Source organism: Phaenicophaeus curvirostris, chromosome 4 (genome assembly GCF_032191515.1).
Source record: "Phaenicophaeus curvirostris isolate KB17595 chromosome 4, BPBGC_Pcur_1.0, whole genome shotgun sequence".
In the NCBI taxonomy this organism is placed as follows: Eukaryota; Metazoa; Chordata; class Aves; order Cuculiformes; family Cuculidae; genus Phaenicophaeus; species Phaenicophaeus curvirostris.
Genome location: NC_091395.1, coordinates 49,922,502 through 49,944,716, shown reverse-complemented (window position 1 = coordinate 49,944,716; position 22,215 = coordinate 49,922,502). Strand labels below are relative to the sequence as shown.

At 38.3% G+C, this 22,215-nt stretch overlaps 2 protein-coding genes across 10 annotated transcripts in view; one reads left to right on the top strand and one right to left on the bottom strand.

Annotated features, from left to right (window-relative positions):
- Positions 1-20,817, top strand: part of FIP1L1 (factor interacting with PAPOLA and CPSF1) — a 49,256-nt gene extending 28,439 nt beyond the window's left edge. For 4 of the 9 annotated variants that reach the window (XM_069856056.1, XM_069856053.1, XM_069856055.1 and 1 more), the window contains 7 exons: positions 4,727-4,753; positions 5,271-5,325; positions 7,691-7,746; positions 11,706-11,801; positions 12,730-12,967; positions 18,433-18,570; positions 19,316-20,817. In XM_069856056.1, the coding sequence (XP_069712157.1) occupies positions 4,727-4,753; positions 5,271-5,325; positions 7,691-7,746; positions 11,706-11,801; positions 12,730-12,967; positions 18,433-18,570; positions 19,316-19,463 (758 nt within the window). In that variant the 3' untranslated portion in view covers positions 19,464-20,817. The remainder of the gene's footprint in view (positions 1-4,726; positions 4,754-5,270; positions 5,326-7,690; positions 7,747-11,705; positions 11,802-12,729; positions 12,968-18,432; positions 18,571-19,315) is intronic. The other 5 variants (XM_069856060.1, XM_069856059.1, XM_069856057.1 and 2 more) reach the window with 3 other exon arrangements.
- Positions 20,818-20,947: 130 nt separating this feature from the next.
- The window catches only part of LNX1 (ligand of numb-protein X 1), a 67,705-nt gene continuing 66,437 nt past the window's right edge, over positions 20,948-22,215 (bottom strand). Inside the window, exons 10-11 of the mRNA XM_069856078.1 lie at positions 21,860-22,018; positions 20,948-21,187 (exon numbers count right to left, since the gene is read on the bottom strand). Coding sequence (XP_069712179.1) covers positions 21,052-21,187; positions 21,860-22,018 — 295 coding nt within the window. The 3' untranslated portion in view covers positions 20,948-21,051. The remainder of the gene's footprint in view (positions 21,188-21,859; positions 22,019-22,215) is intronic.

Sequence of the window (22,215 nt, the reverse complement as noted above, 5' to 3'; positions counted from 1 at the left end):
TCTGTGTAACGGCTTTGTGTAGGGCTTTATAGGGTTTAAATCCTCATAGAAGAGGATGCTTTCTTCAATTGCTGCTGATTGTCATCCAGAGGGACGTGGGCAAGCTGGAGAAGTGGGCTTGTGGTGAACCTAATGATGTTGTAGCAAGGCCAAGTGCAAGGTCCTACACCTAGGTTGGGGCAATCTGCAGTTTCAATAAAGCCTGGGGGACGATTTGATTGAGAGCAGCGCTGCAAAGAAGGACTTGGGGGTTCTGGTTGATGAGAAGCTTGACATGAGCTGTCAATGCATGCTTGCAATCCAGAAAACCAACCGTGTCCTGAGCTGCATCAAAAGAAGCATGGCCAATGGCTTGAGGGAGGTGATTGTCCACCTCTACTTTGGTCTCGTGAGACCCCCCCGCCCCCGGAGTATTGTGTCCAGTTCTGGAATCCCCAACATAAGGAGGATATGGAGCTGTTGGAACAGGTCTAGAGGAGGGCAGTGAAGATGATGCGAGGGCTGGAGCACCTCTGCTATGAATACAGGCTGGGAGAGTTGGGGTTGTTCAGCCTGGAGAAGAGAAGGCTCTGGGGAGACCTTTTAGTGGCCTTCCAGTACCTGAAGGCAGCCTACAAGAAAGCCGGGGAGGGACTTTTTACAAGGGCATGTAGCGATGGGACAAGGGGGAATGGCTTTAAATGGGGGAAGATTTAGATTAGACATTAGGAAGAAATTCTTCATGATGAGTGTGATGAGACGCTGGAACAGGTTGTCCAGGGAAGTTGTGGATGCCTCCTCCCTGGAAGTGTTCAGGGCCAGGTTGGGTGGGGCCTTAAGCAGCCTGGTCTAGTAGGAAGTGTCCCTAGCCATGGCAGGGGAGTTGTAACTGCTTGATCTTTAAGGACCATTCCAACCATTCTATGATTCTGTGATTATTTTAAAACTATATAAATTCCCACTGTCTTGCAAGCTCTCGTTTTCTACAGTGATTGCCATACACAAAATGGTGCATCCTAGAAAACGGAAGTGGGAAGACATTTAAAGATTAAATAATTCTGGATTTTTGTGTATAAATTTAAAAATATGATGAGAATATGCTACTGTTCTGGCAATTTTGTGGTGTTTCCTTACTGCAGGGCAGGACAGAAAGGAGAGGAATGTGACACTTAATGCTCACTGTGATTTTAAGCTTTATTAAAACCTTTCCGATAAAATATCATAGATAATGCATTACTGGTTTTAGAAAGTAATTATTTTAATTGTAATTGTGGTACAGAAAAAGCGGTCTAAGTTGTTTATTATTAAAAGCATGAAAGGAACCCACCTCAACCCCCAAATGTGCTTGGTGCAGGGATGTCACATAGGTGTACTGGCCTGTTCTTATGAAACCCATTACCTGTTGAGCTTTTAAAGGTGAAAGAGACCCATATGTGTTACAGATCTAGCAAGCAGTTTGGCTTTAGTCTTGTGGTTTACAGACAGGTTTATGGCATACACTTGTTCAGAAGGTCTCCTTCAACATCCTTCCATGCTTCAAGTAGATTAGAAAATAACTATTGAGAGCTGTGGATTTGGTTTCTTCAGGCCTAAGTTTTAATTGTGCTGTTTCCAGTTCTTTATTTTCAAAGCTGTTCCTAAAATAAAATCTGCCATCCCTTCTAGGTTGAGTGAAGAAGGAGAAATAAAACCTGCTCTTACCCAGTATTAAACCAGGACTACTTGCCAGAAAATTTAAGTATTCCAAATATAAAACATCCTCCAAAAGCCCCTTTGAAAAAGGATCTTACTTTGAAGTTAGATTTGTTGTTCTGAATTAATTCAGTCTTTTGATTCAAATCTTTCTTTAGGAACAATTCAAAGGGCCAAATGCAGAAAATTCTCAAATACTTCTAGGAGATCGTTGGCTGTAGCAAAAAATGTGAGGTTTTTTGTATGCTTGGTTTATTGCTCTGTTGGAGTAATTTAAATTCAAAGAACATGGATGCTTCAGCTTAACAGGCTTTAAAAGTTGGGTTTTGTGTTCTGGTATAAGAAGGTAGTTAAAATATGACATGTTTTGTGATATTAAAAAAAATTATTCTGAAGTATTGAACTTCTGTTGCATAACTTGGGGAAGCTGAACTGCCTAGATCTCCACTAGGGCTTAGCAAGTTGACTGTACATCTGCTCAGCCCCAGCAATCTAAGTGCGTACTTCTTATCTTGTGATAAAGGAGAGGGAATTTGTTTCGCCTGTGGGCAAAAGAACTTTTTAAACTAAGCTGAGTTATATTACACTGCTGGGGCTATTATACAGTTCAGCTAATTTGCAATGTCTTAAGCTGTGGCAGTATTATCATGTTTGATTCCTTACTCCACAAGCAGACCACATGTGGCATTGCTTTCCTTCAGTAAAACCTACATGGTCTTCTCTAAATCCAGCCTTGTGTTAGTAGGATGGCAAACAATATCCTGGAAGCAATTTTGAGCCCATTAGATAAAGTGCTGAACAAATGCCATTTGATTGCTTTTGACATACAAGTGTGAATATTTAGGTTTAGGCCAGGTGGATCTTTGTGGCAGTACAACGTGTTGTAGAAACATGATATGATCTACACTAAGTCACCTTCTTGCACTGGTACTCAAGTTTAGTCCCTACATTGCAAGAAATGACTCTGTATTTCAGAGTCTTGTTACTTTCTCCAAAGAAGTAATCGACTGATGGTGCTTCAGGTATATTTTCCTACACTTTGTTAGTAGAAGGCATTGGAGTGAAGAGTTAAGAGATTCTTAATTTTCCATTAATGGAAGTTTATGATTTTTTTTGTTTCTTGTTTTGTGTCATGTATGTTAGTGACTAAGGGGAAAAATCATTTTTAATGCTTTTTGGTGGAATTTGCTAACTTGGAATGTAAAAGCATGTTTCTTCCATGATGGTACCAACAAATAAATTAGCTTCTGTCTTAAAATGATACAGTCACTAATCATGACTTTTTACATGTTCTTAAAGGTTTTTGAGGAAAAGATGTCTGTGTATGCTTCTTAGTATAATACCCTGCATTAACCAGTTCATGTATTCAGTTTGTCTTAATTTTGTTTGAATGTCTCTCAAGTGAAATTTTTCACTTGGCTTGTAATATCTTCTGATGAGATCTTTATTTGTATTTCTGCGGAAGATAAAATTCTGAGGAATCTATTAATTTTTTAATCAGAATTTCTTCCTCTTCGTAAAGAGTATTAGCTGATGGCTTTTCTGGCAATCCAATGAATAGTGCCGAGAGCCGTGTTCAGTGCTAACAATATACTCGTTTTTGTGCACCAATTGAGTTTTGTTTCAATCTAGAGCTAATAAATTAAGCAATTTGACAGAGCTTATGATATTTTTCTAGCTTACTTTCTAACATTGCTGGAGTAGTTTTGTTTCAGAGGTATTTTTTATATGTTTATATATATTCTACACTCTAGGCCCATGAAGATTCTGTTAAGATGGACAATAGCTAAGAAAGATGAATAGAAAATACTTCAGCTGTGCAACACTTCGAGTTCTCAGTCTTCCTTTTCTATCAGAAATTTTTAGTCGGAGTGTTTGATCTTTTAATCGCTGCACTGTCAGACTTGTTATGATGTGATTTCTAGTGTTGTTGATAGTGATTGTGCACATTGGAAAGTTTGTGTGCTGGTGAAGAGAAAATGGCTCATGCTTTAGAAATTTGGCTTTTGGGGTTTAGTGTACACTGATTCACATTTTGGCTGAGAGATTAGATTTTAAACCTTCAGGATTAGACAGCAACCTTAATTTTATTTCACAGTTTGTTTAATGCTATAGGATTAATGCTGGTAAGAATTCATGTCAGTGAAGTCATAACTGAGAGAGCTTTATGCCTGGTAAACTAGTTACTTTCTGACAATGTTAATTTAGCCCCGTTTGTTATTTTCATTTTTGTGTATTCAATCAAGGTAAAGCTATTTTTTTGCAAAGTATGAGACAATGTCCTTTAAATTGTATGAATTGTTTTTACCTTGTAATCATTACTTTCACAATAATACAAAATATGTTTATGTGTTGGGGAAGTATATTTTATTAGGGTAGCTAATTTAGTTGGGAACAGCTTTTTCTCAGTTTTTAGCGAGATTGATAACGGCTAGGCTAGGTCTGAAAATCAGAACAATTAGAACAGTTCTGGAATGTGATTGTATTGAAGAATGCTCCTTTCTCAGATATTTATAAGAAAATACAGTACTGAAGAATATTTTTCCCTCCAAGTAGCAATTGAATGGTGAACTGCAATGTGAAATAGCATTGACTGAAGAGTCTGTAATGCTTGCTAGTATATTTTATCCATGTGGACCTAGTATTTCCTATACTAAGCTATTTAAGGTCAGAGGCCAATTGCATTTCCTTTCATCCAGTCATGAAATAAAAGCAAATCTATTCTAGGGGATGTTACTGCCCTTCTGGATAATAGATATTTCAGGGTTGTGGATTTAATTCTGATCTTGAGACTCAGGCTCATTCTTCACTATTTTCGTCTATCATTAAATAAGATCCTGAAGACAAGGAATTTAAATAAAATACCAGGTTTCACAAGTCTTGCATAAAATCCTAACAATTGGTATTAATGAATGATCTTGATCTGAGGATACACAAAATAAGTTATTGTTGTTCTTGATCACTTATGTGGTGATAACGCAATCTGACTGTAGATCTGTAGGTAATAAACATAAGCTTATTACTATAACTAATCTGTTGTTTGTTGCTTTTTTAGGTATACCAATAACAGTGCCACCACCAGGTAAACTTGCTTAGATTTTTTTTCCACATTTGATTAAGAAATGAAAACTTTTGTGCAACTATCAACTTCCTATTAGCTATAGAGGTAAAAGTTCGTAAATATAAAACTATATATATAGATGTAGTCTCAGTTATTATGTTGGCAGGCAGAAAAGAAAATGTATGAAAATGCTGTTCATCAGTGGACCTAATCAGCCTGTTTCTTAAATGTGTGCTTCCTCGTATTCTTGCCATTCTTTTATTTCAGCTAGGCAGAAAACAGTTGTGATTTTGTTTATTAAGTATTGTTAGATACTCAGGAATTTTCCTATGCTTTGAAATTATTGTATTCTTAAGAATGATAGAGTATTTGATCTGAAGCACTGATGATGATCTCAGTCTTAGAAAATTAAACCCATTTACACAGTGAGAAACAATTTTTTGTATTTGCCATTGTATGTGTAGTCTGGTTCTTTTATGTGTTTATGGTCTTTTTTTAGAATTTCCTTTTTCCCCTCTCACTTAATGTATTATTACAGGCTTTCCACCACCACCTGGCGGTCCTCCACCTTCCCTCATACCCACCATAGAAAGGTGACTATCTGTTTGAAATCAATATATCAGTATTCTATAACTGAAGTAAATTAGAAAGGACTCTTTCACAACTCACTGTTTTATGGATTTTATCTGGGAGTGAGGAGACAGTTTCAGATTTTTACAGTATTTTTACAGAACTGTTACAAGTCTCACCTGTCTGACACTAAATAGTCTTTTGAGTAGGTTACTTGACCACTTATTAGTTTAGTTACGACACTATATCAATGCCAAGACTTAAGAACAAACCAGGCAATGCTTGTTAAAGTATTCTTTAGTAGCTTGGAGGCTTATTTAAGTGAACCCTGTAGTTATCAGCTACTGTATCTTTTTCTGTAAACACAAGTAAACAATTTGGCCACAGGTTCAACCCCTCAAAATCTGGAAATGCCAGAGTTCCATGGAATATAAGCTTGTATTTCTACTTTATTTGTTACAAGTGTTCAGCTTTCATAGGCTTATTTTTTAATACCTCTTTATATACGTGTATATGCATACACACATATATATACAAAAGGAAGGAAAAAGTTGGACAGCCCAGTTCTTGAAAAGTATATTTTGCTAGAGGCCAAAATGAGATCATATATAAAATTCACTTAAGAAGATGGAGAATGGGTTGAGAGTAGCCCTGAGGAGAAGGACTTAAAGGTGTTGATGGATGAAAAACTCAACATGAGCTAGCAGTGTATGCTTGCAGCTCAGAAACCAACCCTATCTCGGTCTGCATCAAAAGACACGTGGCCAGCAGGCTGAGGGAGGTGATTCTCACCCTCTACTCTGCTCTCATGAGACCCCACTTGGACCACCATGCTCAGTTCTGGAGTCCTCAGCGCAGGAAATACGTGAATCTGTTTGAGCAAGTCCAGAGGAGGGCCATGAAGGTGATACGAGGGCTGGAGCGCTTCACATATGAGAAAAGGTAGAGAGAGTTGGGCTTGTTTAGCCTGGAGAAGAGAAGGCTCTGGAGACACCTTATAGCAGCCTCCCAGTGCTTAAAGGGAATGTACAGGAAGGCTGGGGAGGGGCACTTTATCAGGCACTGCAGTGACAGGATGAGAGGTAATAGGTTTAAGCTTAAGGAGGGGAGATTAGATATTAGGAAGAAAATTTTTAATGGGTGAGTAGTGAGGCACTGGAACAAGTTGCCCAGAGAAGTAATCGGTGTCCCATCCCTGGAGGTGTTCAAGGCAAGGTTAGATGAGGCTCTGAGCCTCACTCTAATACAGTGGAAGGTGTCCCTGCCTGTAGCAGATGGATTGGAAGTGGATGATGTTTAAGGTCCCTTCCAACCCAGACCATTCTATGATGGTGTAAGCCTCTTGCCAATCTTTTGGATTTCACTGAAGGGAAGTGCACGCATCTGTTTGTTTGAAATTGAAAATTCTATTAACATATATGCTACAGGATAGTAATGGTAAATCTCTGAGAAAAACCTCATCTGATTTAATTCAGAAAAAAAACTTAACTGGATGCATTTAATATGCATGGAAGTAAATTTATTACTAACAGTAATGTATTACTAACAGTTGCTATGAGTGACTGCTGCTTCTGACTGTTAAGCAGTGGTCGTTGCATTTACTTGTAGTGAATATATAATTTCTGAAATACGATGTGAAAAAAATCAAGGTTATTGGGGAAACTAGGAAACAAATCTCCTACTTTTAAATGTTAAGATGTTGTGTTGGCCTTTCATTTTCATTTGGTTTGTTTTGTTTGTAGACTAAGCTAACCTAAACCTTATTTCTTAGTGTTAAAGTGCCTTCAAAAGCAGAGATGATAGTTAGCTGAAATACTGCAAAGATAGTTTATTCAGGTTATGTAGGAAGTGCTGAAAATCATGAAATAATTTTGTATGTATGAATTATGTCCTGTGCACATATAATCCTTTTTAGCCTTTCTGTTTTATACCTACTTGAGTTGGCCGCCACTGAAAGAAGTCAACCTACAAAATGTGTAGCTAATTTAACAGTTTTTTTATAGAACTACACATTTGAAGTCCACCTGTTCTTAGATATGCTCATATATCTACTTTATAACAGAAGGAATGAGAACGGCTTCATTCATGCGGTTTTCAAGCAATTAGAGAGTAAGTTCAGTAGCTGCGCAGAAACGTTTTAGGATTTTACAGAAGAAGAGAGAATGCTATTTTCAATTCCTGTAGTAAAGCATGAAAAATACATAGTTGTGTTAATGGACAACTTTCTTAATTAGTAAAGCTTAAAATGGAGGACTTATCCATTTACAACACTTCAGTGTAATCTGTATGCTGGTAAGACTTCAGGGGAATAATACTAAAAATGTGTATTTATTGATGGAGGTAGCTTTTGGTAGAACTTGATTTTTACATATATTTTCTTTTTAATAGTGGACATTCTTCTGGCTATGATGGTCGTTCCGTTCGTGCATTTTCGTATGGCAGTGGTGAGTTTGCTGGCTTTGAAAATTTTGACTAGTGCTGTATCAAATTGTTTAATATACTTTTCAGGATTTTAGCTAAGAGTCTATATGGATTCTTTTAGTAATTGGTTATGAAAGCTCGTTGCCTGCCATTGTAAATAGATACATGCTTTTGTAAATTCAGCAACTATTGGTAAATGCTATTGTTTTGCTTATGTATTTGTATGTTGGATATCTTTCCATGCTGCTTTTGCAGAACTGTGATTTAAAAAAGTAGTAGATTGTAATACGGACCACAAGTCATGGGGAATTTTCCAAGAACTGGTAGGGTTTCGAAGCAGGAGAACAAGTACTGTTGAGATGTCAACACAATTTTAACCTTCAGAACCTATAACTGAGAAATCCTGAATGATCTACCTCTCCTTTGAAAAACCATCTTAAGATACTGGAATCTTCAGCTATCCTGTTGCAGAAGTCAGTCTTTCTTTTTTTTGTTACTGTTACAGAAAAAATCTGAAACTGAAAAACATAATTTTCTGGTTTTATAGTAAGAATGAACCAAAACGGAAGTGTGATTATGTGCAATTCATTGGACATCCACAGAACCTACAGTGAGTTTAGAAATGTTACCTAGGGCAGCTCTGCTTCTTAAGCCAAAAGAGGGATAGCAATACTAAGATGTCAGCTTCTTCCTGACCTAACCCTGGAAAGATGGAAGAAACATGGAATCATAGAATGGTTTGAGTTGGAAAGGTCCTTAAATATTATCTGTAATAGTCCAGCCCCCACCTTCCACTAGATCAGGTTGCTCAAAGCCCTGTCCAACCTGACCTTGAATACTTCCAGTGATGGGGCATCCCAGCTTTCCTGGGCAACCTGTTCCAGTGTCTCACCACCTTTATTGTAAAGAGTTTCATATGTCCAATCTAAACCTAACCATTTCAGGTTAAAACCATTGCCCTTGTCCTGTCACTGCAGGCCCTGGTAAAAAGTGTCTCTATCTTTCTTATAAGCTCCTGTTAGGTATTGAAAGGCCACAGTAAGTTCTCTCCAGAGCCTTCTCTTCTCTAGACTGAACAACCTTGGAGATGTGTTTCAGCGCTTTGATAAGTTTTTGTGGCCCTTCTCTGGCCCTGCTCTACCAGGTCTGTGTCTGTCTTGTGCTGGAGCCTGAGAGCTGGATGCAGTACTCCAGGTGGAGTCTCAGAAAAGAAGAGTAGAAGGGATGAATTCCTTCCCTTGACCTGCTGGCCATGCATTTTGCCAGTCATTGTCCCCTGCCTTCATTGCATCTACCACCCAGCCCCACAGCCTAGTGCATTTTCTTCCAGCTGACTTTTTCTGTATCTTTGTTCCTTTGGACCCTAGCTGCTGGGGCAGAGAAATTGCAGGGAAAGTTCTGTACAGTTCTGGGGATAAATAATATTCAAGACAGATCAAACATTCAAGGTGGTGTATCTCCCAAATGTTCATTAGTCTTTAGACAGGATATACAAAATGATGGTTTTGTATGGCTTGTAATTTCTTGAAGTTGGAGCAGCAACAAGTGGTACTTCGTTGACATTGAAAGGATCCTCATCAGTTATCAAGTGTTTGCTTTCATGCGTGGAAGGTTTATGTTTTCAAGAATTCTTGTTGTGGGCAAACAGCTGCTTTATGCTAACTGCTTTTTTAGCACTGATTGAACTGTGTTGCTGAGGTTTTAGCAAAAAGGTAAAGCTGAGGCAGACAACTAAGCTACCTAAATGACTATTTTGCTGAATCTTTAACATCTAAAGCCATGCGAAGTATCATAAGGAAAGCAGTCCTAAAGTCATTAGTATGTATATTGCATCTAATATGTAGTCTTTAATTTATAATGTTTTTCACTTTGAAATCTCTTGTTAGAATTTTCTCTTCTGTCAGAAATTGTCAGGGACACAAGAATATTTCCAGGTTTTATGTTGACCTTCAGAGGTCACAGCATGCCTTTATTGTTGTGGTACCATTATTCAGATGACAACTGTCATCGTGATAACATTGAATTCTTCAGCTGGGTTAAAAAATAATATTTGCCTTTTTGTGGTTATGGAGACCAAGGAGCACAGTCTGCCCCCATTTTGCCAATGTAGCTGGCATCATTGTATGGCAAAAGCTTTCATATTTCTCTGTCAGCTGTGCCTGTCATACGGATTTTTGGATCTTTAGGGCCTCAGTGGCATTTATTGCTCCTGTTCATCTTTCACTAGAAGATATTTTCCTGGCCAGCATCATGCTGTCATAGTCCCTGTGTCACAATATGATTGCTGGCCAGTATTTGACCAGTGCTTTCCATGCATCAGAACTTAGGCAAGTTGAGGCACAGTAGGGTACAGATAATCATTTTAATTAAGAACTGCTAAGTATATTTAATAGTTGCTTTGATGATAGCACTGAATCTCCAACCTGTTGTTGTTCTTTGTCAAAGTTGTAGGAGAAATGAGCATATGGAACACATTGCAAAAAATACCAATCTTTATTAAGGCACTAGCCTTTCTTCTTCCTATTCAAATTGCTAATCTCATGTCTTGGTGTCTTTTCCCTCGTGGTCAGGCATGTTTCCCACTGCAAGTCCATTGGGATGGTTGGATATTTAAATAATAATTCTGGTAGCCTCAAGAATATATATATTTTTTTGAGCTCTTCCACTGCATCAATGCAGTTTCTTCAGTTTGCTTTTACATCGGTGCTACCTTTGCCATCAGATCTTTGAGTTTCATTGAGCTGTCAGTATATGGTACTGCTTTTTCCTCAAGCATTTATCTGTTCTGTGCTCTAAATGTTCTTTATAGCTCATGAACTTACAAGAAATCTAGCATTACAGAAGCAATTTGAGAGTCAGTATTTTTGAGGCACAAAGATGTATTAGTAGTTTGGCTTATACTGTAACACCATGCAGCTTTAAATTTTTAAACCTTCTCCAAAACAGGGCTTAAGTGTCCAAAATGATTGACTGTTCAAAGCTCCCTCTCTTCCAGTTTTAAAAAGAAATCAGAATTAAACTTTAGAAGTGTCTTCTTTTTATAGAAATTATTGGAATAATCCAGGTAGAAATAGTAAAAGTGACAACTACTTCATTCTGAGTAGTAGATGCAGAACACCAATTCAGAAAGTAAGATTCTTGTGTGTTGTGAGTAATTACTGGTGACAGTCTAGGTACAAAAACGTGGAGAGTGTCAAATAACTGGTTTATCTCCAGTTATTGGAGTGGAAATGACATAATTCTGTCTGAGAATTACCGCAGATGTGTAGGAGTAACCAAGACTTATCATAAAAGTTTACACTAACATTAATAATTGTTTTGTAGTAGATGCTTAAAGTTAAGTTTACGCTTCGGATCAGAACGTTCTGGCAGACAGTGTATTCAAATCTCGTAGACCATACGTATGTTGTTGACATACTGGCAAGTCAAGGAAATTAGCAGTCTTCAAAGTGCAGCTGTTTTTTTGCTATTTCTGGCTGCTCTCCTTAGAATAATTTCAGGTTTTGGCAGTATAATGAACAACATACTATTGTATTAGGGTATTTTTTTTCTGTTAACTCCTCATTTTCTCTGTAGCCCAGAAATGAAACAGTGTCAAGCATTTTGTTAGAGGCAAAACCTCATATAAATGCTTTTTTAAGGAATTGTAATGCTTTTCATTGCAAATATATTTTAACAATGAAGTGTTTTTTCCTCCTCCAAAGCTTGCTGAAAGGTCTTTTGTATTCCTCCTTTGGTCGCTTGGCAAACTGCTATCTTAAGCTTCTGCCAAAGCTTTCTGGGGCCAGCATACCCCTGACATTGTAGGCAAGGCAATCTGAACATTGCTGTCAGGAGAAGCCACTGGTTTTATAACTCAACAGTGTTAAATACAGCATCAGTAATGCGCTTTACATTGTTCAGTGGATATTTATATTAATTATACTATTAATGTCTCTTTGTGACACCATGTAGTCAAGTGAATATTGTTCTCATATTATAGATAATGAAGTGGAACTCAAAACAAAGGCTTTATCGAAGGCTATGTTATCATTGGCTAGCAAAGCAGATAAGCAGAAAGTGAGAAGTCCTCTGTACTGTAAGTCCGCTAGAGAGTGCTGTTTCCAGTTAAATACTGCAGTCTCTGTGTGTCGCTAACAGGAGGCTTTCACTGGGCATCTGGAGAGGGAGGGCAGGAGAGAACAATTGAAGTATTAAAAGTATCAGTTATTTATTACATTGGAGTTGGCAGAAAGCAATGGAGAGCTATGTCCCTTCTCTCTTCCCATTGCTGGTTACCTAAAAAGCTTTGAGACAGTGTTATGACTTCCTTCTTAACTTCCTAAGCTTATCGTCTTTCAGATTAATTTTCTGCAACTGTTATATTTTAGTGGTAATAGTGGTTGTGCTGAGTATTCATTAGAAATGTTATCTTGCAAAGCGTAAGTGGGAGTGTTACTTCTTCTCAATATGAATTTATGGAAGGTCTTTCTAAACTTGCTGTTACATTCTGTAATCAGAAAAGTATGACAAAGCACAGTACAGAATATAGATTAGTTAATGAGAACATTTTAACTAACATGTTAAGTGCAATGATTTTAAAGGCTGAAAGAAAATACTAAAATCTTTTTGCTTGTTTTCTTTAACTGTACTTTCAGAGCTACTTGAGTTTCAAAGGCAGTTTTGTTTTCTGCTTGTTTTTGTTCTGTTGCTCCCTTGAAACAAAGCCATTTGACCACATAAACTCAGATTCTTTCAGCAAATCTTTGCACGATGTTCCGTTTTTTCAGAAGGGTTTAGACAATCTTTGTGATGTACATCTTCATAACAAGTATTTAAAGGAGTGCTGGGTCTGCTGTTAGCCTCATGGAGAAAAATCCAGAATTTGCTCAGAATTAAAAGGAGAAAATTAGAAAATGTCGTTGGAGAAGGCTGATAATCGTCTGTGTTTCCATGCATAAGTAGTTTTACAGTTTTCATATAGTATCTGATTTTGTTCTTTCTAATACTCGCGTCTTTTTCTTTAGTCACGTTTCCGCACCTTGCAGGTTCTGCTCCTTCATGGTCTAATCTTATGGACACCAGCAAACAGTGGGATTACTATGCACGAAGAGAGAAGGACAGGGAACGTGAGAGGGAACGATCCCGCGATCGGGATCGGGATCGTGAACGGGACCGGGACCGAGACAGAGACAGAGATCGAGAACGTACCAGAGACAGGGAAAGGGACCGAGATCACAGTCCAACTCCAAGTGTGTTCAACAGGTTAGTGAAGTGTCTTAAGCATGCTGTAACTCTGTTCAAAACCCTACGTCCCTAATGTACTTCAACATTAAAATTTAGTGTTCAGCTGTATATTCCACAGAACTAGTAGGTGGGGCTTTCTCACCTTCCCCTTTTCTCTTGGAAACTATGATTAAACTTCTAAATGTAAAACAGAAGTGTGAAAACAACAGTGTATGTCCAGACAGGTCATAGTGCTGTAGTAAGTTGTGACGTAAGTCCTTAAGTTGTGACTTAAGCCCTCTGTGTGTGTGAGATATCCAGCTCTCTTTGACATCAGTAGTTCTAAAAATATCTACATAACTACTAAATGAATTTTAATTGCCATTTCAGTGCTAAGAGCAATGTGGTGTGACCTTTGACCTTAATTAATGGTGTTATTAGCTATTAAAATGGTTAGTTTGATCATTAGCACTGGCTGGATAATAATCTGTCCTGTCTTTATTAAAACTATTATTTCAAGGTCAAGAACTTTCTTCATTTTCAGTTGGATGGTGAGAATAATGGCAGATAGCTTTTTGCGGCTTTTAGCTCTCTAATTGCTTTAAAAAAAAAAAACAGAAAAAAGTTGCAACTGTTCTGTGTTCACGTGTACAAGTACAAAGGATTTAATGTTGAACTCACTATGACTCTGTAGCGCAGAGGTCTGCTGGCTTGCCAGATTTATCTAAATTTACTTTCCTCATTATTTGCTAAGCATTTTGTGGTAAACATCTTGACACTTTTCTCAGTGGTTTTTGTTACACTTCAGTTTTTTGCAGAATATAAGCGTTAGCTGTTAAGCATGTTGTTTTTACCAGTGGTTTTTACACTGTGGGGAGTGGGAGCACCTGGAGTCAACATTACTTCAGTTGGGAGGTGACATTTGTCATGAATTTGTCACATGATTGTTTGCTGAAGACCCAAACTGGGTGCAAGATAGGAGATTTTCCATGTATGCAGATGTGGTGACATCCTCTCCCATGTGCATGTACTGTGTTACAGGGTCGGTTTCTGAGGACTCAAGTCCAATCTAAACATCTGTTTCTCAGACAGCTTGATTGAAGGCCAGAAAGAAGCCTGGTCATTCAAGGGTGCTTGAAATGAACCTTAATAGCTTCCAGGCCTAGAGAAATCTCTGTGCTGCTGCCAGTGATCTGTAAAGGAGGGGGAAGAGCAGGCCTCAACTTTTTTATGTGACTAAATTATCCACCATCTGTAGCAAAGCTGTTGCCACATGGCTGTGTAAGAAAACAGGAGGCCCTTAACTAGTGCAAGTTGGTTTGGGAGTCACAGAGAAGGTGGGAGTGGCTTAAGACAGAACATGCAGATGTCATTTTTTTTAAGAAGGTTTATTTTAAATTCCATGCACTTATGAAAATAAAATGAAACAAGCTAGGATGAAGATAATGTGAACTATTTTAGCAGCTGCACAGATGGATTACTTCTATTTAGATTCCCTTTGTTTAAACTTAAGTGACACTGTGGTGAAATTTGGAATGAGCATAATCTTTAGCTTCTTACTGCTCAGAAATGATTGCTTTCTGTGTTTCGATGGTTCATTTACAGATAAAAAAACCCTGTATTTGTGTTACAGTATTTTTTAAAATAGTAAAAAAATGGGAATTATTTTTATTCTGTTAGTGTAACCAAATTGTGAGTTTATATTGAACCTTCAGCTGTCTTTGTTTTATATTTTACCTTCACCCTGCTGTCCTCAGATGAAATTATGCACACATAATACAAAGAATCTCCCTCTGCCCCCTTGAGAAGATGTTATCCTTTTTGGAAAAACTATGTTTTCTTTTCTGTTTTGATAGTTTCAAGTCAATTAGTTACCACAAAAAAATGTAAACTTTCAAATTTAATTGATACCTTACCATCCTGTGTTTCTTCCTTAGCAATTTGGGATGGGAGGGAGGCAAAACACAACAACTATGTTTCTAGGGTCCTGGAACCCAATAATCCCATGCAGCAGAGCAGAAAAGAGTCTGTCTGGCTAGAAAGCATCTACAGGAAAGGACTTGGTGTCCTGGTGGACAACAAATTGACTTGGCACTCAGTGTGCAATACTCATGTGCAATAAAGATCAAGATGCCTTGAGCTGCATTAGAGTATAGCCTGTAGGTGGATAATGCTACTGTTCCCCTCTTACTTGGCACTTGATAACATGATAACATGTGCGAAGTACTGTGTCAGTTTTGAGACCCTTGGTATGAAAAAGAACACATTGATGGTCTAGAGAGTCCACTGGAGTGCTGACAAGGTGATTAGCAGGGGACAGTGTTGATTTATCTTGAAAGTAGAAGGATGAAGATGATTCCTCAAGGTGGTTTTCAACTACTTAATGAGTGGTTATAGAGAAGATAGATCCAGGCCCTTTCTTCATGGTACACAGAGAAAGGACTAGAGGTAATAGTTAAGAGTCACAGGAAGGAAAGTTCCAGGTAGGTGGCAGACAAGGAGGAGGGAACGCAAAAAGATTGATCAAGGAGTAAGACAGGTTGTCCAGAGAGGTCATGGACTCTCTAGCCTTGAAGATACTCAAAACTTGACTGAATAAGGTCCTGAGAAACCTGACCAGACTTCTGAGTTAGACCTTACCTTGTGGAGGAGGTTAGCCTGAGTGCGGTCCGAGAAATCCCTTCCAGCCTAAATCCTTCTATGGTTCTTGAAGTATTTTTGAATACATGGTAAAGTTTTGAATATAGATATTAGGTGTTGGGCGTCTGTACCAAAGTGGGCTTTCCTGATTTGTGAAGTTAATAGCTTGTAGTCTATTTTGAAAAAGTAACCAGAGGTGTAGAGAATGAAGATTTTGTGGATTGAACTGTTTTGGTGCTTTTTTCCCCAGGGGGCCACAGGTAATATAAGTCCTCTTCCACAAGTCAAAGGTTATAGTGCTTTCAAGGTAGTTCCTGGAAGGCTTTGATAACATATGCCAGATAAAAAATGGGGAGGAGATCACTGGTATAACATTGGGTACATGGCATTTATTCCTATTCCTGAAAGCTCCCAAAATATTGGGATTGGCAAACTGATTTTTTTGCTTTACTTACAGTAAGGTTGTTTATTTGCAGACATGCTTACAAGCTGTCATGATTCCTTAATAGTTTGCCAAAATAACATTTAAAAAGGAGTATTGATAATTCTTTTAACCTTTTCTAGGGTGTTTTAAAATAGTTGTGTAACAATGCAAATGCAGAATGCAGAATATGGGTTAACGTTAAAGGATTGAATCTCAACTTTGAAACCAAGCCCTAAGTCATAGAATCATAGAGTAGTTTGATTTGGAAGAAGCTGTTAAAGGTCTCCTAGTTCAACCTCCCTGCAATGTGCAGAGACATCTTCAACTTGACCAGCTTCCTCAGAGACCTGTGCAACCTCATGTAGAATGTTTCTAGGGGATGGGGCAGCCACCACCTAACTGGGCTATCTGTTCCAGTGTTTTCACCACTCTTATCATAAAAACCTTCTTCTTTATATCTAGTGTGAATCTATCCTCGTTTTATTTAAAACCATTACCCCTTGTCCTTGCAACAGGCCCTGCTAAACAGTCTGTCCCTGTGTATTTTATAAGCCTGCTTTAAGGTACTGGAAGGCTGCTGTAAGGTCTCCACAGAGCCTTCTCAAAGCTGAGCAACCCCAACTCTCTCAGCCTGTCTTCTAAGGAGAGGTGTTCCATCCCTCTGATCATCTCTGTGGCCCTCGTCTGGACTCATTCCAACAGGTCTGTGTCTGTCTTGTGCTGAGGGCTCCAGAGCTGGACACAGTATTCTCAGGTGGGGTCTCACTGGTGTGATGCAGAGGAGCAGAATCACCTCCCTTGACCTGCTGTCCTTACTTCCTTTCATGCAGCCCAGGATATGGTTGGCTTTATGGGCTGTAAGCTCACATTGTTGGCTCATGTCCAGCTTTTCATCCACCAGTACCTTCAAGTCCTTCTCGGTAGAGCTGCTCTCAATCCCTTCATCCCTCAGCAACTGAGGGTTGCCTTGACGTAGGTGCAGGACCTTGCACTTGGTCTTGTTGAACCTTATGGGGTTCACATGGGCCTATTTCTTGAGCTTGTCTAGGTCCCTCTGGGTGGCACCCCATCCTTCTTGAGAGCATGCCGTCCTTCGGATGTATCAACCGCACCACTCAACTTGGTATTGTCTGCAAACTTGGTGTTGTCTGCACTCAATCCCACTGTCTGTGTCATTGATGAAGATATTAAACAGTCCTGGTCCCAGTACGGACCCCTGAAGGATACCACATGTTACTAGTCATCATTGGGACACTGAGCAACTTTGCTTCCCCACTCCCTGTTTTGTGGTCCATCCGCTTGAGAGGTGTGGGAAGAGAGATTGCCAGTTGTGTTCATCAGGAGAGGTTTGCTTTCTTTGACCTTCGTCTTCTGGCTGATATGACATACCTGTAGAAGCCCATAGTAGCATTCTTTGCATCCCTTGCCAAGTTCAGCTCCAGCTGCTCCTTGGCCTTCCCGACCCCATCCCTACACAACCAGGCGGTGTCCTTATACTCTTCCCAGGATACCTGTCCTTACTTCCACTGCCTGTGCATTTCGATCTTGTCTTTTTGTTTGACCAACAGGTCTTGACTTTGCCATGCTGGTCTCTTGCCTCCCTTTCCTAATTTCTCACCTGGGGATGGAGAGCTGTTGTGCTCTATGGAAAGCATCCACAAAGGTCCACCAGCTCTGTTCAACTCCCTTGTCCCTGAGGGCAGTTTCCAGTCTACAAGTAGCCATCTAATTTCTTATGGCAAGATCATTAGAAGACAGCATTAAAAATCCAAATTTTAACTTTTTAATTAGATACTGATCATCAAAACGTTAGTTCTGGGAAGTGATGTTGGAAGTAAGCTATATTTGAATTCGTTCTGTCTCTTTCAAAGCCTGCAGAAATGTAAGGCTCCTAAAATTGTCATGACTGGTAGTATTTTAAAGGTGTTTTAGTACAGGAATCCCACGTCTAACAACAATTTTCACTTGTTCAAATCAGACTTTAGCTTTGATTATAACATTTGGTAGATTACATAACCTGATTTTAATTTCATTTTTAACATTATCTTATGTTCTAAAACTGAGCTTTACAACTAGATTTCACCAGACACATGCTGTCTTTATGGTGCTGCCTCATTACACACCAATCTAAGACACACTTCAAATGTAGATCAAGTGAAGACTGTCATTCTGAAGTGGAAAACTAATTGTTGTATAAGCTAGGCTAGTCTTCTCCTCAACATGACTTGTCCTAGAAACTAGCAGTTGATATCGATCCTTGTCTTTCTGTGACAGTTGGTAGGAAAACCCTTTCCCTGAAGCCTTGAGTTAGTTTCTCATGAGAAGAAATGCTCAGTAGATTAAGATTTTTCTGTCGTTTATCTTGAGAGTGTGTAAGAATATTTTTTTTCATATATATTCTTAGCGTTACTGTCCTGAATATATCTTCTTTTTTAATCAGTGATGAAGAACGATACAGATACAGAGACTATGCAGAAAGAAGCTATGATCGCCACAGAACAAGTAGAGAGAAAGAAGACCGACACAGAGACAGGAGACACAGAGAGAAAGAAGAGACTAGACACAAGTCATCTCGAAGGTTTGATTTTTTTTTTAATAGGACACGGAAGAATTGACCAGTTTGAAAAGATAAAGTAAACTTCTTTCAAAAGAACACCAAACAAACTGGAGTTTTACAGAAAGACTGTAAACACTTAGATGTACTACTTGGAAGAAGTCTGCCATATAAACTGTGGACAGACAAAAAGCAATGTTGGCCCCGAGTAACTTCATATTGAGTGATGTATGCAAGAGTCTTAGTGAGCAGAAATTATGAATTTGGGCATAGAATGGTAAAAATAGTAGATCAAAAATATGTGGAGTGACGCTCACATTCAGCAGCTTTAACATAAGAACTCAACAGTGATTCTTAATAAGTAAAATAACCTTGACGGTTGCTGGATAGAAATTGTTCAACTTGATATCTTTTAAGTTAGAAATAAAGCTCAACTCCAGGGAACAGAGTCAGTAAGAATTTTAAACCATTAAGGGATGACAGTAGGGACATGACATCATTAATAGCATTACTATTAGAATATGGGTTAAAAATGTGAAAAATCATTTGTTTCCCAACAAAAAGTACAGGATGGGTGGATATATGTATCATTCCATGAAAAATTCAGTTTGGTGCTGACATCCAAGTACTGTATGGGTCGAAACAGAAGCAGGTGCCAGTTTTCAAATACAAATGCAAAGGCTGGGTTTAGGTACTCTGGTAATTTAATGGCACTTGAAGTGTCATGCAGTTGTTTTGAGGTATTTCTTTTTCTTCTCTGTTCATTTAGTAACAGCAGACGTCGTCATGACAGTGAAGAAGGGGACAGCCATAGAAGGCACAAACACAAAAAATCCAAAAGAAGCAAAGAAGGAAAAGAAGCCAGTGGTGAACCTGCTCCTGAACAGGAAAACACTGAAGCTGCCCCTGTGGAATAGGCTTGTGTGATTTTTGCCTACTTGCATATACATTAATGCCAGAAATAGATTCCTATAAATCCTGTTATTTTTCTGAGTATTAAAATAATTTGTTCTTAATCTTGTTCTGTTAGTTTGAAATCAAAGGTTACTTTGTTTTTCTTGAAAATAAAAGAAAGATTTTTTCATGGTAAGATTCCTGGATTTACTTTGTATTTTAAGAAACAGTGAGAAAACATCTTAACAGCTAAAGGCTTCTGCTCTTAAAGTAATACGTAGGCCTTTAATTCTTTGTATTCAATTGTCTCCTTTCTTCGTGAGCCAGTGGGAAGGCCATTCTTTCACTGACTTTAGAAACTGTGTGCTTTCACTTTTTTATATACCAGCATCTGGAACCGTGTAGGTTTAGTCTAGATTTTTAGAGCGGGTATTGGAAAAGGTCATCCTTTACTAGAGGCAGAAATTTCAGACTCTTCAAGAACTGTGTATGGAGGCGAAACAAAAAAAATTAGGGAAATTGGGAAAGGTGCTTAGGCTGGTGGATCGCTGAGCATAGTGATCATATACTTGGCAATTATGACTGGTTTGTTTGGGTGCATAAGGATGAATTAAGCTGGGTAATCATCCCTGCCACTTTGCAGTGGTTTAAGAGAAAGTTCACTTTAGTCATCTTCTAGGGAAAAAGCTGTCCTTAAAACTTTATCATGTTAACAAACATATCCTCTTCAAATTGCTAGCTCGGGAGGGGGAAAATAAGGTTTTGAAACATGGGTAGGTTGGAGAGAAAGGCAAAGCACTATTTTAAGAAAAATTACAAGGCCATCATTACTTCCAGATTTACTCCAACCAGAAGAGTATCAAGTGCGACTGTCCTGGCAGTGCTGCAAAAACGATACTGCCCTATCAGGGCGCTGCTTAGGAGACTTATTTGGTGGTATTACCTATGTGCTTCCTTAATTGTTCTATATAAAAATCCTAGAATTAATAGTACTAATCAAAACATACCAGGGAAACTAAGTTATTTGGGTTTGGATGAAAATAATGTCTGCACAAGTACACAGTTACAGGTATTTTTAATTATTTTAGAAATTTAATTCACAGTTTTACAGACTAACAAACAGTACTTGAAAGTCTTGAAAATACCAGCTTCATGCTGACAATGAAAAGGTACACATAATCAAAGTGCCATTACTGTGTTGGATAAAAACTTTCACCTGATTTTTGCAACTAGAAAAATTGCAAGAAATTTTTCCATAAGTCAGTCAAGGATTTCTTTTTGTAAATCAAAATAAAGTGGGTGAGCAGGAGCAGCTGCTCCTTAAATTTCATATTATTACAATGCATTAAATATATATATATAAAAACAACAAAAAAAAACCATTAAGAACACAGGGACGGAAAGACTTAAGTCTGTAGCTTAAATCCCTCTGAAGTGATTTTTCTGATGCGTGTCTGCTTTGCCTGAATTTCACTTCTCTTGACATGCAGGTTGAAATTTCACAAACCTTTTCTTTATAACCACATACTTAACCTCCCCAAAACACTAAGACTGACGTTCCCTTTTTTGTCTGTGTTAAATTACTCTTCATACTCTGCATGATGACTTGTTTTATAAAAGAGTGCCAGGCCAGGACACAATTGTGAGAGTAATTTTTCCTTTCAGTTCTTTGAGCATCCTTGCCAAGCTGGCATGCATCATTCCTGATGTGTTCCTGCCATTGACAGCAAGGAGGATGTCACCACATCTGAAAAACCAAATACAAGAGAACAATTAAACAAGGTGAATTATTATCTTTAATGTTTGCAAGAAGTAGAAATGAGCATTACTGTTTCTTCTCTGGCTAACTGCTGTTCATGAATAAGGAAATAAAGCAGGTGAAAATACTGCACTTCTTTTTTTGTCCTTATGACTTTCTAATTAAACCTATTTGAAAGAAAATAGCTTATAGCTCTTTCAGACAAGAATGATCCATGTTCTGAACAAACTGTGACTTCTTGATTGACATAAGGTTGCTCCATAATTGTGCACTTACTGTCTTAAACTGTATTGGTTTTTGAAGGCAAGGTTGCTGGTTGGGTTTTTCTGAGCCGGTGATGTGGGAAAGCTGCTCTGTGCTGCCATGCTTTGTACCAACCCAGAGTGCAAACTGCCTTCTCTTTACTTATTCATATACTAGTGATGGCTAAACATCTGAAAGCATTCTACTATGAAGGCAAATCTATTGAAGTTCAGGACACTTGCATCCTATTTCCAGATATGCTAGAGGTAGTTCTGTATCAATGAGTCCTTTTTTCCCCCCTCTACATTATCTCCATGAAAACTAACACCTTTTTTTTAAAAAAAACAACAAACACCACAAATGAGCTAGATGAAAGACTTAATCATATGCTACTTTTCATTAGTTAGTGACCATTACCTAATTCTGCCATCGTTATACGCTGGTGTTCCACCAACAATGGATTTGATAAAGAATGGTTTGTTCCCAGAATGTTCTTCATAACCTCCTACGATGCTGAAGCCAAGACTTCCAGCTGTATTTCTTCGTAATACAATTTCTTTGTAGCTGTACAAATACCTGAAACAAACCAGTCTAATTAAAGGTCTTAATATTCTTTATACTCTTAATATTCTTTATATTCTTAATATTCTTTATATTCTGATGAATCTACCTCTTCATACACCCGCAGAATGTTTTGAAAATGCAAAATAGTGCTGAAGTCCCAGTGTATTAGACACCTAGACCTGCCTTCTGTTTTTGTGGTGCTGCTTTCC